Source organism: Chrysemys picta, chromosome 2, assembly GCF_011386835.1.
Source record: "Chrysemys picta bellii isolate R12L10 chromosome 2, ASM1138683v2, whole genome shotgun sequence".
Taxonomy (NCBI): Eukaryota; Metazoa; Chordata; order Testudines; family Emydidae; genus Chrysemys; species Chrysemys picta.
In genome coordinates this window covers 68,318,698-68,330,850 of record NC_088792.1, presented here as the reverse complement: position 1 = coordinate 68,330,850, position 12,153 = coordinate 68,318,698, and the positions used below count along the sequence as shown (strand labels likewise).

The window sequence follows — 12,153 nt, the reverse complement described above, 5'->3', positions numbered from 1 at the left end:
TGGTAGGATAAGCTAGTTTAAAGTAACAGCAAATGTTATGAACTTCTATACAGATATCTTTAAAGACTTAAAAAGCAAACACCAGTGTTTGGGTGTTTTTTATGATCAGCTTCAGTGTGGGAGGTATGAGAGAGTTCTTTTAAAATTATAATTACTCCCATTTGTGTTAGTAGACCTGCATTTGAGGAAGTAAAGATTAAAGTTTCTGGATGGGATTTCCAGAAGCACTTAGTGTTTGCTTACCTCTCCTTCACTGGAGTCAGTGGGAGAACTTCAGTGGGAGCAGAGTTAAGCCAATGCTGACTGCTTTTGAAAAATATCCCACTCTACATAACCAAGGTATGCTGACTCAGCACCTCACATGCAAACCACTTGAATTCAAGTGGTAGGGCCTGAACCCCAACCCTCTGCCCCAGCCCTGAGCCCCTCTCCACACTCCAAACCCCTCGGTCCCACCCCATACCTCCCAACCGCCATATTGGTGAACATAACAAAATTAATTCTGCACATGGATGTAAAAAATTAGAGGGAACATTGATTTCAACTATTTTATATAATAGACTATGATTAGCATCCTGCTAGTGGTACTCTAATAAAAGACTATTGCCAGTGACCTGCATAAGTCCTCCGATGTGCTGCAATCTACTTTCAGATTGCAGTGAAAGATTAATTATTTTAATTATGGACACAACTAGCTGCTATAATAATACTAAAGTGGAAAGGGGAACATTTGTTGCCATCCTTTTAACAAGTTCTTTTTAATATTTTTGTTATAATAAAGCATGCCAGATTAAGAGTTATTCCCTCACAATGTCATGTCATAAAAAGGAACTAGTTTTACTAGTACATACTTTTTGTTGCAGAAATGTTCTTTGCTGTTGAGAGGAATGAGTATGCAGCTTTAAATTTTTCCTTTTTTTACTTTTAAATAAAGGAAAATAATTTTATTTTTCTTTACTTTTTATATTCTATAAGAAGTTAAGGAACAGAAGAAATAAAGGATATATACATAGTGTGGTTGTCAATATAGATGGGCACTTCATTCCTAAAATATTATTTCGTATCTTGTTTGGAGGCTTAGTCTATAACCAGGTTTGTTTGTCTTCACAGACCTCTGCATGTTGCTGCTCGAAATGGATTAACAGTTGTAGTTCAAGAACTTTTAGGCAAGGGAGCAAGTGTACTTGCTGTAGATGAAAATGGTAAGAATAAAATTTACCTTGTTTTCTAGTAAGGAACAGTAGTTTATGCTCCTGGTTTGGAAATGGTAAACTTTCTTAAGTTTTATACTGATTATATGATGGAATGCCTTCTTCTAAGAATGGGACATGTGGATGTGGATCAGGTTAGCAAAGCAGGAGAAATGGAAGAGCCTGATTATGTTTGGAACATTAATGCAGGTTATCAAACGCAAATAGTTGATTCCACATTGCAGTCTGATTATATTAGGTGTAAATACAATTGTTTTAGCAATATTGGAAACAATCATAAGAGCACAGTATCAGAGTATACTCCTACTTTTGGACATTAGTGACTTGGGTTTAATAGGCATGCACTAAAATCTTTTGAGTATACATTTCTAAAAGTAAGTATGTGCCACAGATCCCAGTTTTTGGGTCTCACGCTTCTGGCTTGTAAGAGCTTTGCAGTACATAGAAGCAAGGAAACGTAACTGCCTCATCTCAAAGGTGAAATCGTGCACTTTGTAGGGGCATAATAGAATTTAACTCCATCAACTGTCACTTCCTTTTCTCCTATCTGAAAAGCTCTGTAGTCCTTGTGCTGTTTTATTTCCTAGCAAGGAAAGTGATGGAGTGGTTGCTGGTTTTTTCAGCAGAAATGACTGTGAAATTTATAGTTTCAGTCACTTTTTACGCTTTTTCTCTTTCTCTTGTAACTTCCCATTATGTTTCTGATATTTCACTGCTTAATCTATCTGAAACATTATTTATCATAGGTAGTGGTTGCCACATCAGTAGTTCTCTAAAATGAAGAGAGATTAGAAGGGTAAAATATTTTGGGGGGGATTTTTTTAGTTTGTGTAGCTTGTGAATTTGACAGAACTATTTGTCTGATCAGTTTCACTGTTTCCCCTATGTAGTCAGTCAGTCCCCCTGTTTGTGTGTGTGTGTTTCACATTGCAACAGGGGAGAAAGAAACATTTTAGTAAAAATCACAGAATTGTCAGAGGGACTCAGAAGAAAGTGTAGTAAGTGAACTTTTTTAACTTGAATTTTTAATTTCAAATTGAAAGGACCTGTTGGTTTTATCTAATTTAATTATCATTTGGGTTTCTGGTTTTTCTTTATAGCGACAGTTTCATTTCTTTGTTTTCAGCAGCCCTGGATGTCCATTATGAATACAATCTGGCTTTTTCTTTGGCATGGCCATGTCAACTTAGGATCTGAGATAGCAAAATGATGATGCTTTTAGTTAACAGAGCACAAGTTTCAAGTCTGTCTTATCCTTTTATAAGGGATTGGTAAATCCAGTTCAGGAAAATGGAAGTCACGATAGGCTTAGTGGGAAGGAGCAAACAGAAAGCATTCATTACTACTGCAGCCTTTTCTTTACCTTAGTACAAAAGGTGTGTCATGGGAACAACAAAAACCTTTGCAGCCGTGAGATCTAGAATTCTTGGCATGGTGACTGTTTATCAATGTAAGTGGATCATTACATGGAATTCATGCAAAAACTGCTGGAATATCTTCTATGTTGGCCTGTCTAGGTTACAGGTATCTTCCCTGTGTTAATTTAATAGAAATTTGGCTTTTTATGACTATGGAAAAGATAGACCAACTTCAGTTTAGCCCTCCACGTTCCAATTTATGAGAGAATTGTTGCATTTAAAACTCTGTTAAAAATCTTTTTAGTAATAACCTCCAGTATCATAGGCAATTAATATCCTTAGCTGATAAAACCTCTTTCTGAGCCACTAGATTCTTGTGACCTCGTGTTTTAATTTTAAACTTTTATTCCTAGCTTCAATTTAATCTCTTAGGATTAAATTCACTTGATATAACTGATTGTATTAAGTTTTAGGTAAGAGTCACGGTGGAAATTAATCCTAAATTCCATCTGTTACCACTTTAATCATTCAGCAATTTTCCTCTGCTGTCTGTCTTTGTGAAGCTCTTTGTCACCAAGTAAATTTGAAAAGATTTACTGAATTTTATTAAATCAGGCAAGTGCTACCCAGCCATAAGTTTATCGAGTTTTTTTTTCCTTCATTTGGCACCAGAACGTTAAGTAAGTTTTGGTCTAAGAAAACCTTCAAAAATTGTTCACAAGACTACATAACTTTAGCTAAACTGCCTTTAACTTGTCATATAAAAGGTGCCTTTGATCAATAGTATACGAGTGATAGCAGCCAGTCTCAGACTTCAGGTGTGCAGGGCATCTACATGAGTTTTCTACTCCTGCTAAACATCATTTTCTGAACTCTGTATTTTCTACAATGATTCATTGTCATGTCAGTGCTGCAAAACCTGTTTATGTCACAGCTCTTCCCATGCTCTGTTTAAATTTGTTTAGAATGCCTCTATGGGTATGCTTGAGGCATGGTAGCTCTCTCTCAATCCTCTCTCAATAATCCTTTTTATTGATGAGTAGAATATGAATAACGTCTTTTTCCCCTCAGAGTGGGAGGAATCTTGTTTGGTTCACTTTTATTAGTATTCATTGAGCTTATTGTATTCAGCTCTGTCTTCACTTGTAGTACTGGAGCTTTTAAAATCTGGACTGAGTTCTATTCCTCTGCCTGCCACTCGTGGTTTGCTGGGTGACGTCACCTCCCGGTGCCTGTTTCCCTATATGTAAAATGTGGGTAATGATATTTGCCACCTTTGTAAAGCACTTAGAGATGTATGGCTGAAAAGTGCTATATAAGAACTGGTGGTTGAGGGCACAGATGTCCATTATCCCTTCTTGAGACAAGCAGTCATTTCATCTTTTAGGTATATTTAAACACAGAATGTGTTAGAGATCTCTCCCAGCTGGTGCGAGACAGATGCTCAATCCCGATTATAAATAGTACTTTTAGAGTAATTATTAAATGTAAATAATTTGTTTAATCTTCAGACTGGCCTGTAGTTTTATTTTTTCAGCATTTAATCTGGAATGTCATGTTCCAGATAACACTGGTCAACAGGTCATTAACAAGTAGCATGTCTTAAAAATTTCAACAATAAAAAGCAATTGTATTTCTTTCTTCTTTGCATTAATTTCACCATAGCGCACAAATAGTAGAAATAGTGACACACATGGTCAGTTTAAACAAATCTGTTTTACTTGTCACCTTCACAAGAGATCTGCAGCATTGATAAATGTTATCTGGAGTTCTGAGCATTGAGTATCAATAGTGAGCCTTTTTCTGTTCTGTCCTGTCTGCCTGAAATGCCCTCTCCATCCCAGTACAGCAGTCTCTAAAAGCCCTTTCCTTTGAATCCTCCTCAAAATGCACATCTCCTGTAAAGACTGTCATTGTTCACTTTAACCTGTAGATGCTATGATTTGTTGTAAACGCTAAAAACAAAATCTGCTGCACTGCTGAACATCCCTATCACATGGTCAGCTGGTGCTTTTTGAACTCTAATTATCTGCCTTTTTTCTTAGATTGAATGCTCCTTGGGGCAGGAACTGTCTTACTCTGTTCTGTACAGTGTCAAGCACAATGTCTATACTCAGCAAATAAATAATTTAATACAAGCTCTTCTTCCCCCCCATTTGCTGTTCTTCCTTAATATTGTCCCATGTAAATACAATATTATTTTATGTGACAAGTTGTTAGTTGTCTGTGCAGTTACCTAACGTACAACACCAGTTGAACAGACAATAACAATTGTTGAGGTTTCCTTAAAAACTTGAGCAACTGGATCTACTTTTACAACAAAAACAATTCCTTAGCACGTAGAGTATAGGCTGATGAAATAAAAATTGCCTCTTTGATGACACCTTGTTACAGTATGGACCTGTTTACATGCGGATATCGGGGCAGGGCCTCGGGCGGAAGGGGCGGGGCTAGGGGTCAGCATCCCCCAGCCAGCCCTTCCAGGCCGCCTGGTCCGCGCCACCCGGCTTCCCGTGGCGCTTTAAAGGGCCCGGGACTCCGGATGCGCTGCTGCGGTAGTGGTGTCTGGAGCCCCGGGCCCTTTTAAATCGCCGGCCCCGGGGCAGTTGCTCCCTTTGGCACCCCGCTCGTCGATGGCCGAGGGGGGGCAAAAGGGGCAGGGACCTTAAAGCACTGAAGGGTCCTTTGCCGGGCAGCACTTTAACATTGCTGCGCCCTCCCCCACCCACCCCCGTTGGCAGCCCAGTGCTGCCGCAGCAAAGGAGCATCCTTAAAGTGCTGCCGCGGCAGCATTTAACGTCTCTGCCCTTTTTGCCTCCCCCATTGGTGGCACTGCTAGTAGGGTCCCTACCAGCAGAGCCGCCGACGGGGACGGTCAGCAACGTTAAAGCACTGCCATGGCAAAGGACCATCCTTAAAGCTTTAACGTTGCTGCCCCTTCCTCCTCTTCCCCCCATCCCCCGTTGGCGGTAAAGACGTACAACACGTTTCCGCTCCGCACTTCCTGTCGATTTCTGTGTCAGTGAGTTAGTGAGCAAATCTATAGCGCTACATAGCAAGTTCCTGTACCGTGTGTTAACGAGTCTCGCCTGTTAAATAGGTAGCACTGGGAGGCAAAATCACAATAACAATCAGATGCCCCAGATAATCATCTTCCAAGAATATTAAAGGAGTTGGCATATGAAATTGCAAATCCAATAGCAAGATTTTTTTAATGAATCTTTAAACTAGGGGGTCATACCCTAGATGATTGAAAAATTGCTAATATAAGAAAGGAAAAAACCTGACCCAGGCAACTACAGGTCTGTTAGATTGACTTCAATTGTACACAAGATCTTAGAGCACATTTTGAAAGAGAGAGTAATTAAATACATGGAGGTAAACAGTAACTGGGATAACCTAAAACATGGTTTACAAAAGGTAGATTTTGCCAGACCAACCTGATCTTTGAGAAGATAACCAATGTTTTAGAAAAAGGAAATACAGTAGACCTAATCTACCTTGATTTCAGCAAAGCATCAGATATTGTTCCACCTAGGTCTGGAAATTGTTAGTTAAATTGGAGAAGACGGGGATTAATCCAAAGGTGGGTAAGGAAACGATTAAATGGGGAGACTACAACATGTCATATCGAAAGGAGAACTGTCTGGCTGAAGGGCAGTTGCTAGTGGAGTTCCTGGAGGATTGCTCTTGGGACCAATCTTATTTAACATTTGCATTAATGATATTGGCACAAAAAGTGGGAGTATGCTAATAAAATTTGCAGATGACACAAAGTTGGGAAGTACTGCCAATACAGAGGAGGACCAGAGTATCACACAAGATCTGGATGACCTTGAAAAGTGGAGTAATAGAAATTGAATGAAATGTAATAGTGCAAGTCATGCGCTTAGGGACTAACAAATATTTGCTATAAACTGGAGATTTACTAGTTGGAAGCAATAGAGGAGGGGAAAGACCTGGGTGTATTGGTCAATCACAGGATGACTATGAGCCACCAGTGCGATGCTGTCATGAAAAAGGCTAATGCAATCCTAGGATGCATTAGGTGAGGCGTTTCCAATAGAGATAGGGAAGCAGGGTGGATTTGATTTAAATCATGATTTAAATCACTAGCCAGGAAGCCTCGATTTAATCATGGATTTGTAAAAGTGCATTCTTGTTGGCTGTTAGAACCTTATTACATATTCTTCACAACTCAGAGACAGATGTAGGTTTCATTTTTAGAAGGTACACACTATACATTTTTAAAGTGATTTATTTTGAAAAATTTTCAGATTAAACACTTTGTATGCATGCCTGTCTTACCCACAGGTAGAGGAACTTCCTTAAAATATTCCCAAATGGGGCCTCTTTTACGGCCTGCTGCCATTATAAGTTTTCCCTTCTAGTGAGAAAATGGTATGGTAGATCTCAAATCAATGAAGGCTGCACCCAGAAAGACCTCAAGACTTCTGGAATATGCTGCTTAAACAGTTTCACTTTTGTTTCTACTGCCTGTCCCTCCCTTCTCACACTTATCTCCAGACTTCTTCTCCTTGTCCAGATCTAGTCCACCCCCAACAATCTTCTATTCATTTAACTTTTTGAAACTGTACTTTTAGAGAGAGGTAAGGAATTGTCTCTGTGTACACAATTTGCAGAGGGACAATAGAATTGAGGTCTGTCCCTTCTCCCCTCTATATATTTATTTAAAAACATTTTTGCTGTTAACAAGCATGTTATCTCTGGAAACACAAATCCACAGTTTGAGAACTGCAAAACTAAGCATCTCTGATGGTATCTTCTAGACTGAGTCTCATTGGGTAGATAGAAAGATTAACCTAAATAATCTATACAGAAGCCCGTGGAACTCCATAAAATTGGGTCCATAATCCATGAACTATTGGAACTTATTTACAAAACTTTTCTTAAACATTACATTAATATATTGTCTCATGCTATAGAATTAGAATTTATAACCCCTATTCCATGATAAAATATCTTTGAGCTATCATGATAGGTTTTTTCCTCAAAATGCACTTTATAAAAAAAATCCAATTTAAAAAAAAATAAAAATTAAATCCGATTTTTATCCACAATGCAATTGATGGACCTGTCCTCCATGAATCAATTTTCACTTGTTTTTTATTTTTTTTTTTTGATTAACACTAATAAATTCCTAGGAAATCTTAAAATAAAAACCGAAAACAAAGTGCCTTGTGGGTGCTATATCCACAAGAAGTTCCATTCATTGAGATACTGCTGACTTGGGACCAAAATTGTAGCTCCACACTCCTTAAGGTCATAATCTACATGGTGGGGTAATGCACACTATGGGGTTTAAATTCTAAAGCATACTAAGGTGTGGCGCATTTATTGGTCCATGTAGACCCTGCTGGTACAGCACACTAGGGAACCTTGAGTGTGCAACGTAGTGCTGTTTGAAATAGTACTGAGTTGAAGCAAGAAGACTGCAAGTCCTAACCCACTAATGCAGTTGACATTTCTTCAATATTTTGTGGATTTCTTAGTTTATCTCTTTCATATCTCCTTATTTTATATTGCTATTTAGTAACAAAACATAGATTGCTTAAATTATACCAGTACAAAAATTGTTTAACATCTCACTTTCACTGGTCACCCTAATGTTTTGCCAACTTGCCTTGGGGCAAATATTTCGGTAAGACTGCTTACTCTGAAATGAACAGCTGTGCAGATATTCTTTATCCTGGAGCTTTACATGTTTGCAATTGTTTTTTATAATGGCTATTTAAAATATCTATAGATTTCCTGCAAAATTAATTATTGGTTGCATTTAGTTAACTGGAACAAGAATTACCTGTCTTCATTCAGTTAACTTCCTGGCTGCTTGAAAGCCCAGTTTTTCTCCCTGACCCCAAAATTCCTAACTTTGCCTAATAAATCAATCAAATCCTACCCTCCCAAATCTTCTGATTTCCCAGGGTTTTATCTTTCTTCCTGATCATCAGCCCTGCCGCCTGTATGGTATACTGTAACCTGTTTAGCTGAGTGTGTGTGTGTGTGTGTGTGTGTGTGTGTGTGTGTGTGTGTGTGTGTGTGTGTGTGTGTGTGTGTGTGTGTGTGTGTGTGTGTGTGTGTGTGTGTGTGTGTGTGTGTGTGTGTGTGTGGAGAGAGAGAGAGAGAGACTATAATCAGCAGGTAAACATTATAATACTTTTGCAACAGCAAAACTTTACAAGAATAAATGATATTTTAATTTTAAATTGTTTAATTTTATGTTCCTTTTTAAACAGAACTAAGCAATTTAAACGTTTTTACAGCTGTCTGATTGAAAGCTCTTGAAGAATTTGTACACTTCCTATTTTTTAAACAAAGGTTTTGATTTTATTTTGATTTCTAGGTTACACACCAGCTTTGGCCTGTGCTCCCAATAAGGACGTGGCTGATTGTCTAGCTCTCATTTTGGCCACGATGATGCCTGTTTCATCAAGCAGCACTTTACCTTCCCTTACATTCAATGCCATTAATCATTACACCAGCACCTCAAAAACTGTCACGTTTGACTCCTTGCCAATCATGAGGAGTGAACATAGCTCTTATTGTAGTTTCAACAACATTGGCAGGGAAGATGGCTACCCATATACAGAAGAGGATGAGCTTAATGACTCAGATTCTGAGACCTATTAAGAAGCTTCATCTGGAGGTCTGAAGAGTGAGCCCAGTCATCTGAAGGTCAGAATTGTGCTTTTGGAAAAAAAAAAAAAGTCTGTGTTTGATTACAAGAGGACAGACCTACGAGAAGATTTTGGGTTTTTTTAATTGTGGGTGCATATGAAAGATCTGTGTGTGACACTAGGAGGATTTTAAAGAGCAGGTTTTGCAAAAGAAGCATAAATTCTTGAAAAATACTTGGAATCTACAGCAAAAAAAAATTAAGAATGTCAAAACTGTTTTATTTAATTGTACATTACCATTTTGTTTGTGGTGCCAGGAGTAATTTCTCCAGACTCTGCACCCTAGTCTATGTAAATGAACAACACTATTGTACAACAAAAAGGACATTTGATTTAACTATAATCAATAAAACTAAAACCATTTTGAAGGCAATAAATGAGTTTGGTACAGTAGGCATTGTGTGTGCAGCAAATTGCCAAAGGACCAAATAAAGATTTTTTTAATTAAATACCTTTTTGTGGAAACTGGAATAGGTTAAATGAGATGTTGTCTTAACCAAACCTTAATTATTTCTGGGAGTGAAGCTTAGATTTGGTTTTAAATGTTGATTTTTTTATAATCTAAAAGCCTTCCGACACTATTAAATGTACCATGAAAGAAAGCAGATGTATCTTTCAGTTTTGTTTTTTCTTTTAGATTAAACAAAAACGAACTTGTCATACTTTTATAAAGCTTAAAAAAAACCAGCTAACAAGGTACAGTCAGGGTGTTACATGTACAGTGTAATAAACAAGGGGAGGGGTGGGAGGGAAGCAGTAATTGTTGCACAGTTTTAGATTTTTAACTTCTGGGTTTTAAATTGAGATATTTTTATTTAAATACATGAAGGGTAATTTACTGGGAAAATGAAACTGCATAAAAATTTAAATGTAATCTCCTGACACCCTGTTGTGGCTGAAAGTTCTTAGAGAATGGATTTATCAACAATTCACCCACTTATTTACATCATAAAATTTGTAAGTGAGATTAAGTCTGTGCCTCCATATTGTATTTCTTTTAAATCCTGGAGTTCTGAGGGGGGGGGGAAGGTGAATTTAAAAGAAAGTTTCCCTGTTATCAAAAGGTACAATGTTGGATCTTCGGGAAGAAATATCTGTGGTGTTCTCTATTTAAAAAATCAATAGAAGATGCAGGCCCCTGTAGTATAGTACAAACTTGCCCTCAGTCTTTTTATTTATAACAGACTACTGTTTAAAAAAAAAAAAAAAAAAAAGAGCGCCTGAAAAATGGAAGACTGAAGTTTGTCTGTTAAATGAGTATTTAGTTTATTGGGTTCTGCTTTAACTATAACTATTACTTTTAAAGTTAAATTACTTACGCACATGCAAGGGATTCTTGCATGTCCAGGTAAAATACAAATAAACTGAATCCCAATTACCTTTTATCCTTTTTGTATTGTGAAACTGGAAACCTTAATGCCATTGTAAATTATCAGCTGGTTTTCTGAACATAAAGTGTGGAAAAACAGGACAGTATTTTGATCTATTTGATAATTTTGTGGGTTTTTTGAAGAATTAATGAGCATGTACATAGAAATAGTGATTGCTTGAATACTGTATTTACCTGCACTCTTTCAGTACATCAAGATTCCTGTATATTTTACAGAGTATAATAAAACCCAGATGTGAGTTGTATTTAATGAATAATTTATTTGTATCTGTGTACCATACTTAAGCAGTAATTACAAAGATTCTTTTGTTGAATAACTATTAGAATTTATAAAATTTATTTTACAAAGGCTTTGCTGTCCTTTTAATTCCAAAGTGCATGTAAATAATTCAGATTTACAATCACTTTACAAGGAAGACCTAGATGATGTTTAATTACTGTTTAGAATTAGGTTGCCTTGTAAGCATCACCTTTCTTGTTAGGAGTTCATAAATATTGATTAATGGCAGAAACAGCATATTGCATATATGATCCTTCCACACTATAGAGAGTTGGGGAGTTCATGCTTTTTCTATACCTCTGAATCTTCTTTGGAGTTCTTTATTGTTAACCACACTTTTGATTTACTACATCTAATCAGTATCTTATCAGTAACCTGGTAATTTCTATGATGATCTGATTTGAACCAGTTGAGACAAGATTTTCTCCACACTGCAAAGAAGAGTATTGACTTAGGTCACATGCTTGTTGTCTGAAAGGTAACATCTGTGATATTTCAGTTACTGGTGCTTTTCAGTTTTTGCTGCTCCCTAAGAACTGTGAGACGGTCTTACTGAATGCAGCTGAAATCTGTACTAGCAAATGTTTTTGCTTTTAACTCTTCAAGATGTGATAATTTTATCTCAAGATGGTCTGTTGCCTTGGCCTGTGTGGGTCCTCCATCCCGCCCCCCAGAGAAAAAGGACAGTAATTTATAGGATCGCTGACAATTACCTAATTTGAAATGTTCCTAGGTTGAAAACTAGGTCACTTAGGGCAGGCCATCGGTCCCCAAAAGAAGCCTATTGATTTAAATGCATTGCTAACTTTTTTCTATTTTTAAAAAGGCACTAAAAAGAAAAGAAAAAAAAACATCAAAACAACCCTCACCAACCTCTTTGCATTATCCATTGCAGCTTATGGTTGGAGGAAGCAGCTTGTGTCTGTTTTGTTCCTTAGCATGGTATTCTTTTTAACTAATGTTCTTTGTGAGTTTGCCATTTTTGGGTCTAAGCTGCCTCTGCTCTTAATGCTGTTAAATAATTTTTTTTAATCTTTATATGAGTTTAGAATTGCAGTGAGCCACTAATATGAACATAAGAATGGCCATACTGGGTGCTGCCAGTTAATTTCATTGGGTGACCCCTGTTTCTTGTGTTATGTGAAGGGTAAATAAAATGCCCTTATTCACTTACTCTGCACCTTTCATGACTGTGTACACCTTTACCATATCCCCC

The 12,153-nt window shown here is 37.3% G+C and overlaps 1 protein-coding gene across 7 annotated transcripts in view; it reads left to right on the top strand.

Moving 5' to 3' along the window:
- The window catches only part of ANKRD28 (ankyrin repeat domain 28), a 215,328-nt gene extending 204,426 nt beyond the window's left edge, over positions 1-10,902 (top strand). For all 7 annotated transcript variants that reach the window (XR_010599151.1, XM_005297028.5, XM_042861928.2 and 4 more), the window contains 2 exons: positions 1,111-1,202; positions 8,934-10,902. Coding sequence is in view for 6 of the 7 variants with exons in the window: in XM_005297028.5 (XP_005297085.1) it covers positions 1,111-1,202; positions 8,934-9,220 (379 nt within the window). In the remaining variant the exon portion in view is untranslated. The remainder of the gene's footprint in view (positions 1-1,110; positions 1,203-8,933) is intronic.
- The last annotated feature ends 1,251 nt before the right edge of the window (positions 10,903-12,153 follow it).